This window comes from Podarcis muralis, chromosome 17 (assembly GCF_964188315.1).
Source record: "Podarcis muralis chromosome 17, rPodMur119.hap1.1, whole genome shotgun sequence".
NCBI classification, from domain to species: domain Eukaryota; kingdom Metazoa; phylum Chordata; class Lepidosauria; order Squamata; family Lacertidae; genus Podarcis; species Podarcis muralis.
Window position 1 is genome coordinate 38651869 of NC_135671.1, and position 25245 is coordinate 38677113.

General features: G+C 45.4%; 1 protein-coding gene across 4 annotated transcripts; it reads left to right on the plus strand.

Annotated features, from left to right (window-relative positions):
* Positions 1-12209: 12209 nt before the first annotated feature.
* HAUS7 (HAUS augmin like complex subunit 7) lies at positions 12210-24856 on the plus strand. Of its 4 annotated transcripts, none has more exons than XM_028712576.2 (10): positions 12210-12321; positions 13421-13536; positions 16582-16649; positions 19254-19315; positions 20778-20851; positions 22106-22264; positions 22525-22621; positions 23103-23330; positions 23846-23957; positions 24664-24856. In XM_028712576.2, the coding sequence occupies exons 1-10, from the start codon at positions 12277-12279 to the stop codon at positions 24735-24737; spliced, it is 1035 nt and encodes a 344-aa protein (XP_028568409.2). In that variant the 5' UTR covers positions 12210-12276; the 3' UTR covers positions 24738-24856. The 4 variants fall into 4 exon arrangements, with proteins under 4 accessions (XP_028568409.2, XP_077777202.1, XP_028568410.2 ...); XM_077921075.1 differs by lacking the exon at positions 13421-13536 and adding an exon at positions 17104-17230 and having other exon boundaries at positions 12267-12321; XM_077921076.1 differs by lacking the exon at positions 23103-23330.
* The last annotated feature ends 389 nt before the right edge of the window (positions 24857-25245 follow it).

Consider the following 25245-nt stretch of genomic DNA (forward strand, 5'->3'; position numbering starts at 1 on the left):
GGGAAAAATGCCATCAAAACACAGTATTTCATAAGAAACGGCAAGATAAATATGAATTGTGGCTAACATCATGTACAGCAGTGGGAGTTCACTGGATGCAAACTGGAGAGGACATGAGGCCTAATATTCCCAGTAGTGCCCTTCAGTCCCTGTTCCACCCCCTAATAAGGGAAACAACCCTGAATAAATTAGACAAGTTAATATGAATTACAAATACATGCCCAATTTATATATTTAATACAGGAATTCAACTTTTCTTGGCAAAACATTTGAATGATCAAGTAGCAGAATTCTTCATTCATTTATTTATTGCCTGTTTACTCAGAAATGGTTCTGCTATGTCGTGGAGTTTACACATATTAAGTGTGCATAGCATTGCTGCCCTTGTGTTACACTTGTTTTATTTTTCTAATAAATTACTACACCAATCAAAGCTTGGCTTTGTTTTTAAAACATCTCATTTGTTCTGAGCCAGTCTCATTATTTCAGTGCCAACACTTATTAAGTGTTATTAATAAGCCTGCAATTCAGGGCTATTAACCAGCACTTTTCCTAACAAACATGCTATTAAGTACTTGTTAATTCGTGAATGTACCGTAATTCCCTCCTATAGTGAACTGACATTGTTGAAATGAAATGGGGACACCTAGACATAGATATGTCTACATAGAAAATGACATTTTATGAACAGCAAAAGGTCAAAACAAAGGCTAATTTCAAAAAGCTTAAGTGAAATCCCATAGTCAGAAATACTCAGAGAGAAGAGGGTCCAAGATGGATCAGAGTTTCTTAAAGGTGAAATACTGAAAAAATACACAAAAGCAGACAATTCCAAGAAGAAAGAAAAGTGAGAGGCACCTAAAGAAACCAGTATGACTGCTTAAGGAGCTTAGAGGTGAGATGAGATTTAAGAAGGGCATGTATCAGAAGTGGAAGAAAGGGGAAATATATACAAGTAACCAACAGTTGCAGGGAGAAGGTCAGACGAGCCAAAGTTCAGAATGAACTCAGGCTTGCAAGAGAGGTTAAAAATAATTTTAACAGGTTTCTTTGGCTATGCTTGAAGCATGAGAACAAGCAAGTTAACAGGTCCTTTGCGTGGAGAAGATGGAGATATGCTATTGGGTGACAGAAAGATGGTGGAACTGCTCAACACCTACTCTGTTTTCACCCAAAAGGAAAGCAGTGGCCAACCTAGTGAAAACTGGATAAAGAATGCAAGGAGGGAGCTGCAGCCCAAGACAGGAAAAGAGGTGGGAAGGCATTTAGTTGACAGTCGTAGCCGAATAAGATTGTCTTCCATAAACACGGTTTTAACAATGAGTCCGTAGGTGACTGTGGAGGCCAATTCTGGATCCACACGTCCTTTCATAGTGGGGATATTGGTTTCCGAGCGGGAGCTGATCCCGGTGAGGATTTGCCAAGCGTGCCTTCCTCCTAGCACGTTTCTCCCTTGTGTCCTGAGTTCTTCAAAGCCCATGACACCTTTGGTAAAGGCTGTTCTCCAACTGGAGCGCTCGCAGGCCAGTGTTTCCCAGTTGTCAGTGTTTATACTACATTTTTTTAGATTCCTACATCGCAGGGGTTGGACAACATGACCCTGAGGGGGTCCAACTCTACAGTTCTATGATTCTGTTACTCTGACCTGTGTGACAGAAACCTGTGGGTTCACAGATGTTGCATACCCACCTTCTTTAAATAATCAATTAACCAACAGAGAGCTACATGTGTAGCTTTTTCCTTTCTCCTCAGGTGAAGAGGCTACATCCTAATGTTTTAATGTTATATTTTAATCTTTTTAAAATTGTATTTTAATCAACTTGTTTTTATTAATGGTTGTTAGCCGCCCTGAGCCCGGTCTTGGCTGGGGAGGGTGGGGTATAAATAAATTATTATTATTATTATTATTATTATTATTATTATTATTATTATTATTATTACAATTCTCAGCACCCTAAGCAAAGCAGTTCCCAGGATTCTTGGGGTGAAGTCATGTGCTGTAAATGTGCATTGTGTACGTCACCAGAATGTTGATAGCCTAAAGCATACCCTCCAACATGCCCAGTGGAAAACTGGAGCACACATATTTTGGGGCTGTGATCTTGTGGGAGCCAGGTGACTCATTGCTGCATCACACTGTTGATTCACGTTGAGCTTGTGGTCTACTAAGACCCCTTGATCTTTTTAATGTACTACTACTGTCAAGCCAGGTGTCCCCATCTTATATTTGTTTATCTGGTTCTTCCCGCCTAAGTGTAGAACCTTACATTTGTTCCTATTGAAATTCATTTTGTTAGTATGGGCCCAATTCTCCAATCTTTAAGGTCATTTTGAATCCTGATTCCATCTTCTGCAGCATTGGCTACCCCTCCCAGTTTGGGGTCATCTGCAAATTTGAGGAGCATCCCCTCAATGCCTTAATCCATGTCATTTCTAAAGATGTTGAACAACAATGGGCCCAGGACAGAACCCTGTGGCACCCCACTTGTCACTTATTTCCAGGATGACAGTGAACTATTAGCGAACACTCTTTGTGTTCAGTCAGTCAACCAGCTACAAATCCACCCCACAGTTACCTTGTCCAGCCCACATTTTACCAGCTTCTCCACAAGAATATCATGGGAAACTGAGAGCCAGTGTGGTGTAGTGGTTAAGAGCGGCGGACTTTTATCTGGTGAACCGGGTTCGCGTCTCCGCTCCTCCACATGCAGCTGCTGGGTGACCTTGGGCTGGTCACACTTCTCTGAAGTCTCTCAGCCCCACTCACCTCACAGAGTGTTTGTTGTGGGGGAGGAAGGGAAAGGAGAATCTTAGCCTCTTTGAGACTCCTGAAGGGGAGTGAAAGGCGGGAGATCAAATCCAAACCCTCCTCCTCCTCCTCCTCCTCCTTCTTCTTCTTGTCAAAGCCTTTGTCAAGATACACTATGTCCACAGCATTCCCCTGATCCACCAAGCTTGTAACGAACGAGAGAGAGAGAGAGAGAGAGAGGGAGAGGGAGGGAGAGAGAGAGAGAGAGAGAGAGAGAGAGAGAGAGAGAGAGAGAGAGATTAGAGTCATCTAGCATGACTTGTTTTTAAGAAACCCATGCTGGGGCTTAGTAATCTTTTTCCAGGTGCTCTCCACAAGTTTGGAGTGTGAATGATTGAACTGGGGAACCTCCTATACTTGTGAAGTTGTCCGTGCATTTTAGAGTAAGATATTTAGGGTTGGGGAAAGATGTCACTATTCCTTTTCCTGTACCTTAAATATGACCCCAAGTCCTGAGGGGCCAGTTATAGCCATAAAACAGAAGCATGCCACTTAGTGACTTTGGGATATGCTGCAAAATTTTATTGCAAGTCCCCCTTATAGGAACAATTTATCTGCCCACCTGTACAGCTGTCTGCCCAGATTTCCTCTCCAAGGCTCATCCCTGCCTAGTGAGCACATGGCTTCAGTCAGCATCTCCTGGTCCTCTTACATGTGATGATGCAGCCTTGGGAGCAAGAAGATGGGAAGACCGATAAATAGAGAGCTAAAGTTTATTACCCTTCTTTATTCCAGAAGGGCTGCTGGTGTGTTTCCCTCCCCTTTCCTGTTTTCATTCAACCTGGCCTTGTTCTACTGATGGAAACCATCTTTCCCTCAGCCCAAGCGGCTGGTTCCCATTATGACGCTACCCCCTCCCTGACCCCCTGAGGAGGCTGCTTATAAAAAACAAAACATTTTATGTAATTTTGTCCAAATAAATTCATGTCACACAAGACACCACCCCAGGCTCAGCATGGGACATTCTGAACTTCTAGCTTGGACGACTTCCCAAGCTTGGCTTGTGAGATAAGACATCAGTCAGAAGAAGAAGAAGAAGAATGGGCTATCTCCTCCACCAAGGATAGAAAAGTCAAGGAACTAGTTTACTGAATTCTGGAAAAATTGGGGGGGGGGGGGAGGCTTTTGATACAATGCACTCCTCTCCCCTCTACATCTCTCTGCCAGGCTGCTCTCCCTTGTACAGTACAAATATTTGGTCTGCCAGCAGCACTGCAGAAGCTAGGCTCAACATGGCATGGCATGTAGCAGCCATGATCTACCCGCCCAAAACTCTGGAAAATAATCATCTGGAGTGCTTCAGAGCCCATTTGTCCACATCAAATTGGATTATCCACATATTGGGTAAACTCAAATTTGTATGGGAAAGGAATCAAATTAGGTGTTGTTTGAGGGTAGCATCATGTGAATTATGTGAATTTAATGGAAATGCAAACAGCTGCTAACACAGAGTGAAGTCCAGTGTGAACGAGCTCTTAGTGAGGCTAGAATTGTACTTTGAATTGCACTTGTGTTGAGAGAACTGCACTGCCTCACAATTGGATCCCAGGCATAACTGAAAAGTGCTGGTTTTAATATTTAAAGCCCTAAATGTTTGGGGTTTGATACTCCTTTCCCCATCCAAATGCACTGATGTTCTCAGGTGGGGCCTTCACCACGTGCCTGACTTGAATTGTCGGATCTTAGGTTGGCTGGCAAAGTGGCCGAGCCTTTTCTAGGGTGATATCTGCCCCATGAAATTCCCTGGTGACGCGTGATGGGCCTGTTTGGTTTTGGTTCCCAGGAAATGAGTGACTATTGCTTTAGCTAAGAAAGCATGTGGAATTTAAACCCCCGTTCACTTCAGACCATATTGTGACTGCAGTGGGAAAGTCTGTAGCTGCTACGGTTTTGTTATACTTCTGCTTTCCTGTTTTCAATAAGTGAAATGTTATTGATGTAACTGTATATCTTCTGAGTTTTTATGTTGTAGGCCATCCTGAGGGATCTGTTAAAAACTGTGCAGCAGAATATAAACATGAATAATAAACAGCAAATCCTGAGCGCTCTTACTCAGATTTAAGTCACCTTGAGGAGTCTGTGGGATTTCTGAGTAAACATGCGTACGGCTCATGACCTGTAACCCTCAGCCTGCTTCCTTGGAAGTAAACCCTCTTGGAAGATATGGGTCTAGGGCCAAATTACACATCCATTTCACCCCATCACAGCCATGGCTTCTAGCTTGTCATGTTGTGGGAACAGCAGAACAACTGGAGACGTTCCGGCGTTTAACCAGGAACAATTTATTGTTATAAATTGTCTGGAAAATCCAGGAAAATAGACTGGTACAGTACAGAAATAGCAAGTTATCTCAGCTTTACTTTGGGGCCTAGCTCTTCCTGTGTCCTTGAGGTGATATACAGTGACACCTTGGTTCTCAAACTTAATCCTTTCCGGAAGTCCGTTCCAAAACCAAAGCATTCCAAAACCAAGGCACACTTTCCCATAGAAAGTCATGCAAAATGGATTAATCCGTTCCAGACTTTTAAAAACAACCCCTAAAACAGCAATTTAACATGAATTTATTTATTTTTTACCATGCAAAGTGGATTAATCCGTTCCAGACTTTTAAAAACAACCCCTAAAACAGCAATTTAACATGAATTTATTTATTTTTTACCTGCACTGATGATAGTCATTGTTTGGATTGTTTATCCATTTCTGCAGTCACATAATCAATCAGTAGCTGAATTGGGTTCCACACAGTCACAAAAACAAATTAACCAAAAAAGCCTCAAAAACAAAAACACAAAATAAATAGCAAAAACAAAAGCGCCAAACTTAATCCATTCCGGAAGTCTGTTTGTCTTCCGAAATGTTCGAAAACCAAGGTGCAACTTCTAATCGGTGCAGGTCCCTCAGAAACAACAGCTGACAGCCACATCAGACGATCGGCTTCCAAAAAACATTTGAAAACCGGAACAATTACTTCCAGGTTTTCGGCATTTGGGAACCAAAGCATTTGGGAACCAAGGTACCACTCTACTTGCAACTGCTACCGCTTCTACTGATGTAAAGAGTTTCCTGACCTGAAGCATTCTGCCATAATGCACAGTTCCCCCTGGAAAACCCAGTAAGGCCTGGGTTACAGCCAACTCAATCTGTGTGGCGAGATGTTGTTGGTAGTCTACTGCATAGCCATCATGACTAGTAGCCATTGATATCCTTTTCTGCCACATATGAAGGAATGGGATCTTAAAGAGGCCTATGGAAAGAATAAAAATACTTGTCAGGAGAGACAATATGATGAGCCATTAATTTATAGGAACAGAGGGCAGAAGGGGTGAAGATATTGGCTCCCAGCCCTCCTTTTCTCCCTGTGGCAAGGCTATAGTGTTTATCCAAGGTCCACTGACTTGGTCTTCCCATTTTGTTACTCCAGATCACTGGATAGTAGGATATTCTTTAATATGACAATCTCAGTAAATTATTATCTTTGGCTTGGGATGCCTGAGGGAAGACATTTGTTACGATTGTGCAAGCATCTGTCAAACAACAGTACAAACAAAAATGTTTTCAGACAACTGAGGGACATGAGAAGGCAAATAGGACTTGGTATTATAGATGGAAGGTGCAAGGAAGGAGAGAAGGAAACTCAAAACATCATTTGAGCCAGGCCTCGCTGAGGCTTTGCCCCAGAACTTGTTAACTTCTTCATATCAAGCTATGTTTTGCCAAAGGCAAAATGGGTTCTTTATTAGGGATCTCTGAAGCATGGACAAAACACAAGTAGTGAAGAAAGTCTGGAATTTATTGAGCTGCAGGCTTATCACACACAAGAATAGAATACCAGGCAGAGGGCCTTCTCGGTAGTGGTGCCTGCCCTGTGGAACACCTTCCCACCAGATGTCAAGGAAATAAGCAACTATCTTACTTTTAAAACAAAATTAAAAATTCCTTCCAGTAGCACCTCATAGAAGTGTGCATATACACGAAAGCTCATACCAATAACAAACTTAGTTGGTCTCTAAGGTGCTACTGGAAGGAATTTTTTTATTTTGTTTCAATTACGGCAGAGCAACACGGCTACCTACCTGTTACTTTTAAAAGACATCTGGAGGCAGCCCTGTTTAGGGAAGTGTTTAATTTTTAATATTTGGTTGGGAGCCACCCAGAGTGGGTGGGGAAACCCAGCCAGATGGGGGGTATAAATTATTATTATTAATAATAATAATAATAATAATAATAATAATAATAATAACAGCTCCTCCTTTCTGCTACTGGGACCCCAGGGATGTAGAGGCTGAGTAGACCTCCGCCTGGCCAGGCTACACAGCACCTATGTTGGTTCAGGCCAGCATCATAGCTCCCCACGCTGCCTCTCTGACTCAAACCCTAAGGTTGTTCTGTGCCCCAAGTCCTGAGGCTTAATTGCTAAGCTAGCCTCTCCTGGCTTGATTGTTCAGCTGCCTTGATCTAGGCCAGCAGGCAAGCAAAGTAATTCATCTACAGCTGTGTTATCTCTGCAACAGGGCATTCAAGTCAGCAAGGAGGCTGCATTAGACTCACTACTGCTGAGCTTAGGGGAGCCATGAAGCCTAATGTTATGAAGGGTTAATTGTGCAGGGCCACCCACACCTCCTTGTATTAACCATTTACCTTCCACATTTCCACTGCAATTCCCTGTTAAAGGCACAGGAGCAGAGGTTGGGAAGCTTATAGCTACACTCCATCTTAATTTTTTGACCATGGACCAGTTAGCCTGGACCTTTAACTCCCATCCTTCCCCCCCCCCCCCCCCGCCTCCACTGCCACATAGGCAACTATGCTGGCTAATTTGGCCACCTCCATCTCATACCCTGCAGGCCAAGCTCTTGTTGCCGGGCAACAGTACCACAAAGGCCCAGATGAAAGGAGGTCTTTTACAGCAGCGCTTCGCTTGGTGCTGCACTCAGCTCATCCTGTGCTGCAGTGGGCAGTGGGGGTGGTTTGTGCAAAGCTGCAGTGATGCCACAGTGCTGTTGTTTTTTTGCAGAGAGCCTTCTCCAGATGTGGCTTTAAAAACCTTTCACTCTACATGGAATGGCCAAAGCGTTTCTGAGTGGCACTGACCTCCCTTCCCCCTCCCCATTAATATTCTCTGCCATTCTTTATTTATCCAGACACTTTTGAGTCACAGGTGACCCTGCCAAGCAGTCCGTCTAGACGGAGAGTCATTCCCAAGCTATTCGGCTTTTCATTTCCTCCCTCCTGCAATTGGTGAAAACTACCCCCTTCCCCTCGACTAGGCCAGCTAGGTCTGCTTTACTTTCAGGTCGCCACATGCGGAGACTGGCTTGAGCCAGGCTACATCTGATGGGTTGCTCAGCAACAAGAGCTGGCCTGGAGTATGTGAGGTGAAGGCAGCCAAATGAGGGAGCAAAGTGGCCTAGATGGCAGAAAGCAGCATGTGGTCAGGGGAAGGGTCCTAACCAAACACACTGAGGTGTAGGGTTGCCAAATGTTTGATCTGCAGAAATCAGCAGGAGACTTTACAGAACAGAGATAAGAATACTACTCACCATACTGTGAGAAATGTCGGTTAGTAATTTTAATAAAATTTCAGTTAAAGGCACAGGAGCAGTACAGACTCCTTTCCTAACCAGGTGGCAACCAACTTACAAAAGAAAATCAACCTAGAGAATATGAGTTAGCTCAGCTAATATACTTCTTTATATTACTGACAAATGTGTTGCTGTTTATTCACTGTAGAGTGTAGAAAGTGGTGGATCTTGCCTCTCCTCTGAGAATCTCAGTCTGCAATCTCAGTCATACTTTATAGATTTTAAATTGCCTTCTGGTATATTGTTTTAAGTGAAAGGTGGAGTAGAAATTTAAATAACAAGCAAACCAGCACTTTGGTCAATTGAAGTGTTATATTCAGATTACCGATGAATTAAAGAGCCTCACTGAGTTTAATATATGAGAACATTCAATGGTTCTGCACAACTGGACTTTAATGCCTTGAGCACAGCTGCCATGCAGAATAGCATTTGGAAAGTTCAGAGTTTCTCCCTTTTTTTAACTGCAGAACAGTTCAGGAAGAAGCTGCACCTGCAGATGTTCCATTTCCCTCAGACCATTCATGCTTACATGAGCAGGCGTGTGAGCAGCAAGCAAGCTACTATACTTGCATTTCTTGATGCTCAAAACCTGGTCCAGGAGCTGGTGTTCCCACTAAAAAACTCCTGCCAGATTTGGGCAGTAGCATCAGAAGGGGAGCAGGAGGGTCTGATTCAAATCTGCCCCACTGTCCTCCTCCTGGCCTCACACAGTCTCTTCTTCTGAAAATCATGCTTTTCATTCTCAGGAGGAGACATGCTCACTCCAGCTCACTGATGCATGCTCCTCTTACACACAGGAGACAGAATCCAAAGGCTCTCTGTAGGCTTAGCAGGAACTGGGAGGATGCTGTCAAACTGGACACAAATGAGCTTGGGGCGCCCCCTGCTGGTGACTAGCAGGCATTACATTAACCAAACTGGCCACTGGTGGCCATTTGAGGCCTCTCAAAGGTATAATAAGGCCAAAAGAGAATGAAAAATAACGCATAAACGGGGAATGTAATATTGGTGTGTGTGCGCAGTACCAGAGCCTTTTTCTTTTTTATTAATATTTTATTTCATTTATAAAAAGAGTGAGAGGGAAAAAAGTATTAAAAAGCGAGAATGAAAAGAAAGGAAAAATACATTATTACCATACATTAATATACAAATGTGTATATTCTTATTCAGATTTGTGGACATAAAGCTCACACATTCCCCAAACAATTTTGTTTTTATTCACTATCACACATTATGCTTCTGCTGAATGTACGTCTGTCAAATATTGACCCATGTATGTGTATATGGATATTCACATCTGATGCTTGTTCACAATGATGTATGCACAATTTTTCTGTATCTTTTCTACTTCTTGAAATATTTTTTAAAGTTACAGTAAAACCATTACCATCTATATTTGCATCATCAAGTTGAATCCAACATTTTATCCTATATGAAAGCACATTTTAAGAAAAAAATCAAGGAGAGATGATGGGAATTTGCATGGATGCAATAATAATAAAAAAGCTTTGGAGGCAACTGGACAACACTGTATTTGAAGAGACCAGAAAGGCCGCACCCAGAGTAGATCACAATTCTAGGGTTATATGTGTGATATGGTTGCCAAACATAGGCACTACAAAAAACAGCAGAACAATTGGAAAATGTTGGCACTGGAATTAGAACTGAAAAAAATTGTACTTTTTTGTTTTTTTTTAAATCTCAAAAACGACTTTAAAGAAACAACTCCATATTTGAAACTATTAACTTGCAAGTTCTGGTTTCCAAAGGGACAGAGATATGTCTTGACATGTTAAAATGAAATACCTGTGTTTGACTACTCAGAAGGCAATCCTGATAGGCTCTTTGGGGGCTCTTCTACATATGTATGTTTCAAACTTATAAGCTTACCATACAATAAAAAAATGGAAGGGGGTATTACCCAGAATATGAACTTACCAGACAGTTAGTTGTCTTGCTGTTTAGCAGTTGTGCACAAGTCTGATACATGCATTGAAAAACAAAGGGGAAGGAGGGCAAGTCTAGTAAGGCCCCACCCCACATTGAGAAAGGCAGTAACCCACTTTTTGGGGTGTAAAAAATGTGGGGGGTTCAGTACAATGAGGTTGAAAACAATAGCACAACTTTAGCATTAACTTGGAATGGTGGCTTCACATATTCCTTGATGTGCTTTCTGCAAAACTTTTGCCAGACTTTGGCGGCGGTTTGGAGTGAACCAACACTGGCTTTTAGGTTGACCCCATGACCCCCAGCTTTGAGGGTCTATTGCCCTGTTTGTGGGGCTTCAAAACACAGGGTTTTCGCTGCCAAACTTTGGTGCCAGTTTGAGGTGAATCAGATGACATTGGGGTTTTAGGTGTTAACTACAAACCCCAGTTTGATGTATCAATTTGTGACGCGCTGCAAAACACAAGATTTTTGCTGCAAAACAGTTGCAAAACTTTAGCACCATTTTCAAGGGGATGCCAGATTTTGAGGTTCGCAGTCTTAAAGTGGTTACTAATAAATGTTACAAGATACAAAGGAACATTTTGCTTTTAAACAAGCTAGCAATGCGGGCCCATTTTCCTTAACTCACTTCAATACTTTTCCTTGCTCTGTTCCCAGAGAGAGATCCTAAGCAACTTGCTAGTTCACCATCTCAGGTTTCAGCATCCTGCTGCGAGAGATTGCAGCTCAGTTTCCAGGATGAGTCACCAATTAGCCTAAAGGCTGAAACAAACATCCAACCTCTTTTGCCTCATTTGCCAGAGTGAAACCAGCTGCGCCAAATACAAACTTTTCTGCTTTGCATTTTAAATACAATGCATATACACATTGCATTTTATGCACATTAAATCTTACATCTTTAACATGGGGGAGGTTGTTGAGCCAGTGGTGGCTAGTCAGTTCAGATATAACGGGGGGGGGGGGGGGAGAAAAGGATTGTGCTCCAGATTCAGAACCGAAAAAGCCTTGGCACGTTGGCCGATGACCTTTGAGCAACTCCTGCCTTTCCATGCCGTTTTGGGAAACCAGCGCTGTGCAATCACCTTCCGAGAAGGCTGGCAGCTCAAGGTGGCATGCCTGGTTCTCTTCCCTCCCCGTTTATCCTCATAATAACCCTCTGAGGCAGGCTAGGCCAGGCATAGGCAAACTCGGACCTCCAGATTTTTGGGACTACAATTCCCATCATCCCTGACCACCGGTCCTGTTTGGGACTACAATTCCCATCATCCCTGACCACCGGTCCTGTTAGCTAGACATCATGGGAGTTGTAGGCCAAAACATTTGGAGGGCGAGTTTTGAGCCCCCTCTCCTGGCAGAACATGCTTTTGTTGAAATTCGTTGCATGTTTTTAATAGATAGGACCGATTAAAAACATACAGATTTCAGATTTAAATTCCACCGACGTTTACTTGTCTTGTACTGTTGCTTTCTATGTTTTGAGCTGTTCTTAAGCCACCTCAGTGAGTCCCTGTGAGGGAAAAGGCGGAGTGTAAATAAATTCATAATCAAAACTAGCAGGGAAGCCACAAGGGTCCAGTCGACGTCTATTTTTCCCTGGTGGGGGGGGTATGTGTATAATTTTCAACCACAAAAAACCACACCGAACAATGAGGGAACATACAACACGACGGAAACAACACCACAAACCCCCCAGTGTTTGTGAGGTGCGGGTGTGGGGGGCATAAGGCGTTCCGGAGGGGCGAACCAATTTTCAGCCTCCCCCCCCCCCCCCGTCGTCCCCGGCTTGGTACAGCTCAGAAAGTTATGATCCTCCTGACGCGGCCGCCCCGCCTCCTCCCCTCCCCTCCCCGCCCTTGCTTCCAATCAGCTTCGAGGCTCCTCGGTCCGCGGCGAATAGGAGCGGAGCGAGGGCGGCGCCTTGTGTTCGGCGGGAAAATGGCGATGGCTGCTGCTGCTGCTGCGCTTTTCGGGCGCTTGAAGGTATTCCGGGAGCGTCCTCGGGGCAGAGAGCGAGGCGGCGGCGGCGGGGATGGGCCTCGTGGGACGCATTAAGACCCCCAGAACCAGATTAGTGTTTCCGCGAAGAGGCTGAGCAACGGCCAGTGACTGGCCCTCAGCGCAGGGGTCTTCCCTTCTCGCAGAACTTGGAGACACAAATAAGCCGGCTGGCTGCAAAACGAGGTGGTAACCGTCTCGTGAGCATAGTAGGACACGTGTAAGCCATGCCAGCAAAGGCCTCGAATGCAGACCTTGGGCTGAGGAAATCCTGAAGGATCCTGACATCTTCCTATGCAAGGTTGATGTCTGGGAACTTGTTTGATGCATTACTGCATTTTAATATTTGGTTGGAAGCCGCCCAGAGTGGCTGGGGAAGCCCAGCCAGATGGGTGGGGTAGAAATAATAAATTAGTAGTAGTAGTATTAGTAGTATTATTAGTATTGCTGCAAAACGGGTGAGCAATGCCCAGTGACACTGGCTGAGCAGGACTGGCCCTGAGCGCAGGTGTCTTCCGTTCTGTTGGGGTCTGGCTTATCGCATAACTGGAGACACAAATAAGCCGACTGGCTGCAAAAGGAGATTGCAACCATCTCGTGAGCACAGGAGGACACATGTAAGCCATGCCAGCAAAGGCCTTGAATGCAGACCTTGGGCTGAGGAATTTGGTGCTGAAGGATCCTGACATCTTCCCACCTTTTATGCAAGGTTGATGTCTGGGAATTTGATTCTGGCAAACAAGACCTCCTGCCTGCTACGTTTGGTTGATACAAGACTGATTTCGGTAACATGCACGAGATTCTTTGAACGCTTGCAATCCTGTATGTTTCCTGAGTATTATCACTTGGAGTTTAAAATCGTTTCTTTCTTCAGTGAGTGCATATGAAGGTGGGGAAATGAGCACTGCACGGCTGAAAGAGACTTGTAGGGTGCACCTGTGCAACTTTTGCACATGACTGGGAACCTTAGCACACTGCACCTGTGCTTTTCCGGCATTCCCACCATTCTCCAGAGGTGACTCCAGAACATAGGGTGTTGCAGATTGTGAGTGGAGCGTACCTGTCCCTGTTTGCCCTCTTACAGGAACTGGGCTGCCCTGCACTAGATGGTGTCTACCTGTCAGAGGCTAAAGACATGCAGAAGTTGCTATGCGCTCCCTCCCCGCATCGCCTGGACATACTGGAATGGATTTGCGGCAGGTGACGGCCATCACCGTTCGATCCTTATTCCTTTAGTATTTGCCACTCTCTTCCTACTTCTAGACCAGTGATTCTCAAACATTTTCTCTGGGCCACATTTTCAGAATAAAAATTTGCTTGCACCACACTGAATTTGTTATGGATAAGAAATGCGTTGGCAAACGAAAAGAAACAACTCCTAGCACTTGTTGATTTATATTATAGAACACAACTACTTTATTATATGACCATAGCGCATTCAGAAAATATAAAACAATTATTTTGATTCTATACTACACTGAAATATTTAAATGTTTCTTTGATTGTCCTTGAACCTACCCATCACACTTTGCATCCTCTCCTGCCACACCCTGTGAGAAGCATTGTGCTAGGATCAGCTTCCCTGAGCAATGCTTGGCTCCTAATGGGAATCTGTAGCTTGAAGCAAACACAGCTTTTGTTCTTCATTTACGTATCTAAGACAGTGTTTCCCAACCTTTTTTGGGCAAAGGCACACTTGTTTCATGAAAAAAATCTCGAGGCACACCACCATGCCAGATGGGGAAAGGTCACTTTTTACTTATGTAAAATAGTAACAGCATAGAAGGTAATGGTTAGGCTAGCATCCCTCTTCCAAATATGCTAGGTTTTTATTTGCAGGGACTGTTCTACATGGGAAAGCATTCAGCACTGTCATTCTCCCATCTGCCATCTGAATTGGTACTATTCTGTGTCAACTTACTCTGCTGCATGTGTAGATGAAAATGGCACCAAGTGTGGGGGAGGGGGCAGAACAGGTTTCAGATACAGAATATTAAGCATACACGTACTTCAGATTGAACTGGTTGCTTGCTTTGCAAGTTTTCATTTCCCAAATGACTGCCTTGGCAAGCGCAATACCTACCAGGCTCAACGCCGGTCTCGCGCTGCCGCTTCCCGTGCTCTCAAGGACCCGGGAGGAGGAAGGCGTGAAGGGAATCCCGAAGGCGCGCTCGCTCGCCGCCCCGCGTGTGCCTATATGGGGCACGTTACAGCCCCGTGACGTCAGCGCCACGCAGGCAGCCAGGCAGGCAGACGGCGAGAGCCCCGCACTGGGCAGCCTCTCCTCGCCGCCGCCGCCCCGCCTCTCGCCGCCCGAGTCGCCCGCCTCCCTCCAGGCAACGTCTCGCGGCACACCAGGCAACGTCTCGCGGCACACTAGTGTGCCGCGGAACACCGGTTGGGAAACACTGATCTAAGACCACTTCTGCAGCTAGGCCAAAGTCCAAGGTCTGACAGCCCAGTACCCCCCAAAATGACCACACAGAGCAGCAGATAGTGAGGGCAGCCCTGAACAGGTTTGGCATTGGCTGGGCTCACTGGGGCTGATGACTGGTCAGTCATTCTTCTTTTTTAAGCCCTCATAGGTGGAGGACAGACATGTACATGGTTACAGGTACACCTTTTATTTTTGCATTAAAATATACAATGTTCTCTTATTTCTACTACAAAACGGTGTTTAACATAAGTTAGCAGAATCGTGATAGTACTGTGATTGTGATAGTACCGTGACTTGAGTGAGTTTTAATGCACTATACTATACCATTCTGTACTGTCAGCTGTCAGGAGCAGGTCAGGAATAAAACACCTGGTGTTCATAGTCAACTCTTTATTCAAAGAAACCAAACCATCTCAGGCCTAGTGATCAGAGCCACTCTTCCCAGTAGGTCTTGCCCCAATGAGGCAGTTGCGAGGACTGAAGACTTCTGCCTTCCCACTGCTTTGTAAGACTCCTCCCCCAGCAGCCTGAACCTCCTCCATCTTGTCTGTCTTTGCTTTGCCCTCTTCCTTCCTCTTTGTGTTCTGGGAGACCAGGGGGAGGAGAGCTGGTCACAGCAGGAGGGGCAGACCCCCTGGCTTCTTCAGCAGCCTGCCTCCCCTTTGCTTCTTGACCTGCTCTCTGCCACAGCCTCTTCCTGCTCACTAAACCGTGTTGCCTCTTCAGCTCCTGACACCTCCTCCAAGTCTGCTCCCTCCGACCCCTCCGACCCCTCATCGTCATCCCACCACCAGTCCCCTGGCTCTGAGCCTTCTTCCCCTGGGGGTTCCCAAGCTGGTGCCCCCCCCCACTCCTCTGCTTCCAGCTAGTCCATGACATATACTATACACTATACTTGCCAAGCAACAACTTACCAGCCGCAAGCTGCTGTGCAGCACCGTAACAGCCCGCTTTTCTAGGGAAATGGATCTCTGAGCAACCTGGGAATTTTGTGTAGTTGCTCTTGTCCCTTTGCTGTTGACACTTTTTTCCATACTGTGTACCATTCTACTTTCACTGTCGTTATGATTATCCACCAACCCCCACCAAATTGTGAGCAGGGACGCACTTACATACAGTTTTTTTTATTATGAAGACACTTTAGAAAATCATCATTATCGCCTCTGTCAGTACTGATCTGATTTCTGAAAGAATCTTAGAATCAGAGAATTGTAGAGTTGGAAGGGTCCCTTGAGGGTCATCTAGTCCAACCCCCTGCAATGCAGGAATCTTAACTAAAACATTCCTGACCGATTGTCATCTAACCTCTGCTTTAAACCCTCTAAGGAAGGAGAGTCCACCACCTTCTGAGGAAGCCTCTTCCACTGTCAAACAGCTCTTACAGCCAGAAAGTTCTTCCTTGTGTTTAGTCAGAATCTCCTCTTTTCTATATAGTTCTGTACTTTTTGCTTTCTCAAGCTTAGTCAGTAGTATAGAATCATAGAATCATAGAATCATAGAATCATAGAGTTGGAAGAGACCACAAGGGCCATCAAGTCCAACCCCCTGCCAAGCAGGAAACACCATCAGAGCACTCCTGACATATGGTTGTCAAGTAGTAGTAGTAGTAGTTTTTAACTGCCCATCTCTCAATAATTAGAATTAATTTGTTATTAGTAGAGGGCTGGAGTAATTTGTCTGGCTTCTCGGGATCAACTGCAGATGTATTGCTGAATCCAAATTTGGAGCAGATATGTGTCCCTTCTGCAGCTCATCAACAATGTTGCAGCAAGACTGTGGCCCTCACTTTGTTTTGCTCTTCCTTGCAGTGTGTCTCCAGCCCACCGAAAGCAGTTGTCATCTCTTGGAGAATCGCAGTCGGATTTGAAGATAAAAGGTACATATTGTGCTTTTGTTGGAAGGACAAGCATGTAATAATTGTCAGTCAAAGGGATTTGTTGGAACCGTATTGAAATGTGTTTGCCTTTGTGTGTGGGCATGTATGTGTTCAGAGGACCTGCACGTTACAGGGAGCCTGATGGGGGAAGAGGTGAGGGAGAGTTGCAATGCATCACTGTGCTTTGTATGCAGGCACAAATTGTATTTGCCTATAATTATTATTATTATTATTATTTATTATTTGTACCCCGCCCATCTGGCTGAGTTTCCCCAGCCACTCTGGGCGGCTTTCAACAAAGATTAAAAATACATTAAAATGTCACGCATTAAAAACTTCCCTTCAGATGTCTTCTAAATGTCAGGTAGTTGTTTATCTCTTTGACATCTGATGGGAGGGCATTCCACAGGGCGGGCGCCACTACTGAGAAGACCCTCTGCCTGATTTCCTATAGCTTTGCTTCTCGTAATGAGGGAACTGCCAGAAGGCCCTCGGTGCTGGACCTCAGCGTCCGGGCAGAACGATGGCGGTGGAGACGCTCCTTCAAGTATACTGGGCCGAGGCCGTTTGGGGCTTTAAAGGTCAGCACCAACACTTTGAATTATGCTCGGAAATGTACTGGGAGCCACCGGTGTAGGTCTTTCAAGACCAGTGTTATGTGGTCTTGGCGGCCGCCCCCCAGTCACCAGTCTAGCTGCCTATAATCTCCTTGGGTTTTATTCACAGTAGCACTGAGCAGCATGTCCTGTTGTGCCAGCAAAAATTGTTGCACACTAAGGTCAAGGTCAAGCAATGTTGGGTGTGATTGGCAGAGGTTATTCCAACCTGTTATTTGCCCCATCTAAATGCATGGCTAATATTTACTCCTCTGGAAGGGGAATAAAGTGATAGCATTTGCGACAGCTATAGAAATGGAAATGAAAACTGCTCCTGATGACCACAGATGGGGGCGAGGCAGCATAGCTCTTCTGTCACTTCTATCCTAGATTCCCACTTGTTTAGCTTGTCCCATAGAACTCCATGGAAACAACTGAAAATCAAGCCAGCCACTGTCTGTATTGCAGACGGAGATGAGAAGCACAACCTCCTCCTGAGCTCTGTTTTTGGTCACACTAGAGTGTAATGGAATGTAGAACTAACTTTATTTACAGATGGCTAGAGATATCTGACTAGAACTGGATTCCATCTAGTCTTCTCATTGGATTACAAGGCTAGGAGGAGGATTTCTTAAGCTGCGGGGTTGTGAGTCTTGGAACACTACACCCCTCAGAACTTTTAACAAGCAAAAGGAAGGTCTTGCTTAATGCTGTGTTTTATGTACCAGTTAAACATACCTTCTAGGTAGGACAGAGGAAATGGCCTGATACTGAGTTGATTCTTTAATTCACCTAGATTAGTATTGTCTTCACTGACTGGCTGTGACTCCCCAGAGTTTCAGACTGTGAAAATTGCCAGCTTTGCCTGGAGATGCTGGGGACTGAGATCTTCTACGTCTTTAGCTGTAAATCAGAATGCACTAATCTGACAACTAATATGCACTTCTGCTTAGGAAGATGTACAAATTAGAAATTTGTGTGAAGTGATTTCAGTTAACTGAAATCAGTTGCTCTCTCCCTTGCAGATTTCTAAATCAGCCTACCTTCTCTCTCTCTTTTTCACTCACTCACACCAAAGTAAGCAAATATAAAGCAAAATGATGGAAGGATGATAGTTCCCTTGTCCTTTTATGTATATATATATTTTAAAAATACTATTTCACTGCCACTCAGCACCATCAAATCAATACTTGTGGGCAAGCCTGCAGCCCACTGCAGATGCATAGCAGATCAGCTGCTGCAAGGCTGAAAGCTGAGCTTTCATATCATCTAGAAATGCTTGGGCCTCCTTTCAGAGACTGCCTTTTCTCTCCTAGTCTCAAACTTCATGACGTGGTGGAAGATTCAGCCCCATCATTGACCTCTGCCCTTGCCACTTTTATTTCCACCAGGTTCATTTCTGGTATCTGAGCCTAACAGGGAGAGAAAATGAGTTCTAGTGATAGACTATGGGGAAGTGAACCCACAGATGTGGGGAGCATCCAGGTCTCTTAACCGTCTCCTGCTGCTCTAAAATCCACCACCTGCTTCCTCTCTGATTGAACAGATGCTTCTGCCCCTGTTGCCTATAGCATGAGCCTCAGAACAGTGAGCCAAAGGAGGACCATCATTTTCTCCACAGGAAACAAAGGATTCATAGCATAGTCCTGCAAGCATGCTGAAATGGGGTTTGAATGTAGACTATGTAGTGAAGCAGTTGCAGGAATGATTCTTGGAGACTTCAGTCTCTGGTATCTCCCATTAGCTCCAGATGTGTGAAAGGAAAACCAGAGTAGGAATGCCATGTTAGATTGGCCAATGGTCTGACCTGTGCAAGGGGACTTCAGGGTGCCCAAAGTGCTTCACAAGCTGCATTGTGGATGGGACTTTGGAGCATATTACTGCTAGGGAAGTTGATGGTTTTTATAAAAAAATAAAACAGGCGCTCCAGACCATATTTAAATCTAGGGGAAAGACATTCATATGAGTGGCTCAAGCTATTTACCTAAAACTTCTTCTGTCCTGACAGCAATGGCAAACTTGGGATATCACCTGATGCTCTGTCGAGCCAATGACTTGGATCTCATTGAGGTAAGCACTGGGGGAATTTCTGCAAAATGAGACTGTCTCTTCATAGACATCTTATTCCATTTCTTAACTGTTCCCTCAGGATCCCCTCCCCTTTTTAAATTTTAAACTGCTGCCCCCTAATTTTGAGACTCCAGCTTGATTTGCTTGCACTGAATGTGGTGAACAGTTGTTCCAATTCCTGAAATCATTTTAAACTACTTTTGAAAGTTTAAGTTCCAGTATGAAAAAAGACTAAGGGGATAACATATCCACTTCATCCTTTCCTCCTGGCTTTCCTTTCCTAGAGCCTTTGAAATGTGTCTTGTTTTCAGTGACCCTCTGTATACAAGTTGCTAAACATGGGGAACACATGGTTGTGGGGGTGCCCTGCCCATGGCAGCCTCTGGAGGCCTCTAACAGGCAACAGTTTGGTGCAATGCTGGAGTAGAATAATAAGATGGTAGAGCTGGATGAGACTCCAAGGGTCCTCTAGTCCAGGGATAGGCAACCTAAGGCCCGTGGGCCGGATGTCGCCCAATCGCCTTCTCAATCCAGCCCGCAGGCGGTCCGGGAATCAGTGTGTTTTTACATGAGTAGAATGTGTCCTTTTATTTAAAATGCATCTCTGGGTTATTTGTGGGGCATAGGAATTCATTCATTATTTTTTTCCAAAATATAATCCAGCCCACTACATGGTCTGAGGGATGGTGGACCAGCCCACGGCTGGAAAAGGTTGCTGACCCCTGCTCTAGTCCAACGCCCTGCAATGCAGGAATCTCAACTAAAGCATCCATGACAGATGGCCAGCCAACCTCTGCTTAAAAACCTCCTGTGAAAGAGAGCCCACCACCTTCCGAGGGAGTCCATTCCACGCAGACCCTCTGCCTGACCCAGCAGGGCTAGTCTCCAAGTTCTTTCCTCCTTGTAGCACCTATGCTGAATGCCATGCTACAATAGATGGGTGCTCCTACTTCCTTTCTCAAAAACCATCTTCCTGTTAAAGTTAAAGGTCCCCTGACAGTTAAGTCCAGTCACAGACGACTCTGGGGTTGCAGTGCTCATCTTGCTTTACTGGCCGAGGAAGCCAGCGTACAGCTTCCAGGTCGTGTGGCCAGCATGACTAAGCCGCCTCTGGTGAACCAGAGCAGCGCACAGAAACGCCGTTTACCTTCCCGCTGGAGCAGTACCTATTTATCTACTTGCACTTTGACGTGCTTTCAAACTGCTAGGTTGGCAGGAGCAGGGACTGAGCAACGGGAGCTCACCCTGTCGCGGGGATTCAAACCGCCGGCCTTCTGATTGGCAAGCCCAAGAGGCTCAGTGGTTTAGACCACAGCACCACCCGCATCCCTGTTCCTGTTAACACAGCCCAAATGACCCCTACTTTTTGTGTTGTATCAATTGCAGTTTTTGTCGTCGTTAATGCTGCCACCCCACCCCCAATAACTGGAGACCTCTGTGTTTGTGTGTTGTATTTTTACAGGGAAAGGTCTCTGCGCAGGAGCAGCTCCACTTCCTGGAACAACTAGTGGCTGTGATTCCTGCTCAAGCACTCAGGTGAGAGAGGTTTTTCAAGCACAAAGAGGATTGGAATCTCGCTTGCCTGATGAATCTGATAACTGTTATGCTAGTGGGATCTATTGGATTGATAGCCTTTGTGGGGTATTTAGCTTTACTGTCAATCTTGCTGAGCAGGATTGAATTAGTTGGCAAAGGGTATAGAGTTCTGTGCCTGATAAGATGCCAGCAGATTCTGAAACTTGGATTAAATCAGCACATCACAAGTGTGTCCTTGGCAAGTTAGTCCTGGATATTTTGTGGTCAAAGTTCCAACTGCTGTGGGTATTTTGTTTTGTTTAAATAGTGGACCAGAGAATGAGGAATTAAATATTTGAGGCAGAGTTGTAGATGGACAAGAGCTGGGGGACTATGGTGAGAATCCTGGACATATCATACATACTGGCAACCCAGCAACAGCCCCTCTCCCTGATTCCTAAGGCCTTCAGCACACCACACTTCTACCAGTCTTTCTCTGTAACCATGAGGACTAGAAGCATTTCTAGTGCTTGGCTGTAAACACCCAGGGATGCCTTTTGTCAGGCTTCATAAGCAAGGGAGACAAAGAGACCACTCCACAGTGCACAGGAATCAATTTTGAGCTGAATAGGGCTGCAGGGGGAAGTGACCTGCTTTATATGGCACCATAGAGTAGGAGGAGAATAGATGAAGGTAAGGATTTGATGTCTTGAGTGGTGTGGTAAGATTATTTCGCAAATTATTAGCCTAGGGGAGGAAGATTTTGTGGCCTAAAGCAGAGCTCAGATGCCAGCACTGAACAGGTTGCTTCCGATTGTTTGTAAACTTTTAAGCAGTTCCTCTGAAGAAGCTGGATCAGGTTCCCCTAAAATGTGTTGTGAGCCAGTTTTAGGGTCTAACACGCTTTGAGGCCACTTTCTTCCCTTTGTTTCCTGTGCTCGTGCCTCCCCCTTCCTGCCTCAGTATCACGAAGCTGCCCTATTTTGAGCTAAGCACTGGGTGTGGTTTGTGCCATACAGCCTCTACTAGCCTCCTCCAGAATTCATGGGAGGTCCAGGTACCAAGATGGAGCTCTGAGCCTGTTCTTCCTTTTATTATACCAAAGCAGCATATCCTTCCAATAATATGGTTAAACCACAGCTTTCTTGATTTCTTTGCTCCACTGTTCACCTAAGCAGAGCTAGGAATAGACCAGCCTGATTGATGCCTGATAAGCTGGGATGTGCTGCCACTGTCACCTGCCTGTAGTTCTTACCCCTCCCCTTCCTCTTCCAGTGCAGTGGAATCTTTCCAAGAGATAGGTAGGAAGAATGAGGCATTTATCAAGCAGGTTTTCACCAGCCCTTACCTGCAGAGTGTGCTGAACCCAGAGTGCCATCCCTGGCCTTCGGACATCAAGGGCCTCCTGTTGAGAGAAGATGCGCTGCAGGAAAGGTGAGCTGCTCGGTTTCTGTGCCAATGCCTGCGTGCGGAAAAGAGCCCACAAGGTCTTACACTGTGTTTCTAAAGCTAGAATGAGACTAGAGGCCAAACCAGAGAAAGACTTGGTTAGTGTAAGCCTGAAGTGGGGATGGAGCCCCCATGAGATGAACAACCAGGCCTCATGGCTCCCCCATCTCCTTCATTCCCTATTGCCATATCTCCCCTTTGGACACCAGTGGTGATGCCCAACCTCCCTTCCTGTGTCTCTCAAGGTCCCTTCTGTCCGTGACTTCTCATGAGGAAACCCTGCTAGAGGCATCGAAGGAGCTGGAAGAGGTGGTGGCAGCTCTACAAGATCTCAGGAAAGAGGTAAGCAGCCTGCAGACTGGTCTGGGTGTCTTCCAGGGAGCAGGGTTGAGTGAAGAAGGGGTTGCTGCTCACCCAGAACCTAATGACTGCTGGCCCAGCTGTAAGGTGCATCAGTGCTGTCCGTGGCCCCCTATGTTCTGATGGTTCATGGTGGGATGTTGGGAGACTGGCCTTATAGTCTGAAATTCTCTGATTATTTAGATTTTGCTAAGGATTTGCTCACTAAGTGCTGAGCCTGCATATTGAACAATGACCATAAAGAAGGCAGGAGAGTTGCCGTCCCCTTCTCATCCCACCACCTGTGTTTTCCTTGGTCCTTGCACTTGCATCTGGACTAAGGCTGTTTTGGGGAAAGGCTTAACAGTGCTGGGGTCTTTTGCCCTGCAGCGAAGGAAGGTGGGGCATAATATTATTTGTACCCTACCCATCTGACTGTGTTGCCCCAGCTACCTCTAACCGTCACAAACGTCTGCCTTTTCAGTGTCCCTTCCTGCATGGGGACCCGGCTGGTGCAGATGCATCCTCTGGCCATGCCACAGCTCTGCAGACCCTCAGACTGATGGCTTCTGATTTCAGCCAGCTGCTTGTGGCCTTCAGCCAGGTGTATGAGCGCCAGCTACAGCAGCATTGTGAGCGCCTGGCTCCTGTGCTGAGCTGCCTTGGCCCCCTTGTCCAAGAGGTCCACCTTGGCCTGCAACTCTGTGTGCAGGTGAGACTGGAGGTGGGTGGTGGGTAGCAAGGAAGGAGCTCAAGGGGGAGCAGTCAGGTGGCCATAATATAGGGAAACAGTTTTTAGTTCTCAAATGATGCCCAGTGGCTCCAATATTTAGGGAAATGTGGTGGGGTAGTAATAATACAAATAGCTAAAGCATGTCAGAATTGGCTTCCTAGCAATCACCCCGCTGTTTCCCCAGGGCTTTTGTACCTTTCCTAGGTCTGGTGTTCATTAAGTTACCAAGACCTATGTCTAAGTTGTACCACTTCAGTCTGCAGGTAGGGGCTCACGTAATGGACTGCTTTCTGCGTGAAATTAACCCTAGATGAGTATGTGAGTTAGAAGGCTGGTTAGATGATGTTGGGGCAGGTCTTTCCTCCACCCCAATTCACCTGAAATCCTGGAATCTGGAACACAATATTAGACAGTTACTAGTGATTAGGATACCAGGCTAGTGAGATGACGCAGCTGATCAGGCTCTTTGGTTTCATCAATGCTCCTACCTCCAGGAGTTGCAGGCTTTGCTCCAGGTTAAAGAAACTTCAGAGTGCATCGTGAACACCGTGAAACAGAAGGAGCAGGGGAAGAGGTTTTGGAGCGGCAGTGCCAAAGCCACACTGTGTGAGTACTGTGCCCAAGAGGAGATGGTTTATTGGTGTATATCATTATTACTATTATATAGATATATAGACTGCTTCACAGCATAAAGCCACTGAAGAGGTGTACACAGTAAAAACAGAATAAAATGCAGAAACTCAAGCACTCTAGGAACCATGAAGTGGATCCAACAAGTTCTTAATATGCCTGCATGCTTGGTTGTCCCTGCCGCCCTTGGCACAGAGCCTTGCCTATATAGCATCCCAGTCTTCTCCTGGAGGTTGGAATGGCTCCCAGCTGCAGGGCTAATAGAGAAACTCCATTACTGCTTAAATCCAAGGAGAGGTCACAGTGTGGGGATGTGATTTGTGACTGGGATGCTTTCTGAGCTCACGTTCCTTCCATCCTAGTCTAATCCTGTGAAAAAAGATCTAACTCTTTCAGGAAGTTTGCATTTTGGGGGAGCTAAAAATCTACCTTTAGAGCTACAAGGAAGAAGGCTCAGGTGCACTGTGTACTGGCCAGGTAGTGGCATCCAGCAGTTGGGTCAGTCAGTTCCTTTATGCCCCTTCTAAGCATAGCCTAGCAGCTTCCATAGCAGCAGTGTGAGGAACAACAAGAAGCGAGAGGCTGTCTGGCTCAAAAGGGAAAGGGGGGAAAGCCAATTACTTCAGGACCCCAGTGCCTTTTGTAGTCACTACCATAACTAGCCAGTGTTTTACTTTTCCAGCTTCAAAACTTGAAGAGTTGCAACAGAAGTACAAGGCTATCCATGCAGCACTCAAGAAGTGCCAACAGCCCTGAGTTCTAGTCGTCTGCAAATTGTAGGATATTATGGAGGAAAAGACTTGCCTGTTGCATTCCTAAATTTAAATATATTCTTCTGTATATATTCTTTTGTGAGAATAAAGAGCATGTTTGTACTTTTGTCCTTATTTCATCGGGTTGAGGGAACACTCTCTCCATGGTCTTCTGGACTGTTGTTAAGGTGCAGTTTAGATTTCTGTAATACATTTTTTTTTTTAACAGCCCAAGTTGAAACTCTCATCTTAGCTGCTGGCTTTCCAACATTTTTCTGGTTTTTAGTTTAACTCCTATTGAGGTGAATGAGCAACACTCCTCTGCTGCCCCTGCATCTTCTTCTTATCGAAAGGACAATAGGCTTAGTTTCCCCTTCCGTCATTTAAGCACCATGTTAGCTCCCTCTTTGTGACTTCTTTAGTCATTAGCTTTTGCCTGTCACCTAGTTGGTTGATCTGGCCTTGCTGTGTTGGAAAGAATTAAATTCATCTCTAAATCATGTTCGACAGGC

What these genes read in the sequence shown, in the direction of transcription:
- HAUS7 (XM_028712576.2), top strand. Translation starts at nt 12,277, where the DNA reads ATGGCGATGGCTGCTGCTGCTGCTGCGCTTTTCGGGCGCTTGAAG. An exon ending in ATTCCTGCTCAAGCACTCAG is followed by an intron (nt 20,852 to 22,105) that starts GTGAGAGAGGTT and finishes TTCCTCTTCCAG; the next exon opens with TGCAGTGGAATCTTTCCAAG. An exon ending in GAAGATGCGCTGCAGGAAAG is followed by an intron (nt 22,265 to 22,524) that starts GTGAGCTGCTCG and finishes GTGTCTCTCAAG; the next exon opens with GTCCCTTCTGTCCGTGACTT.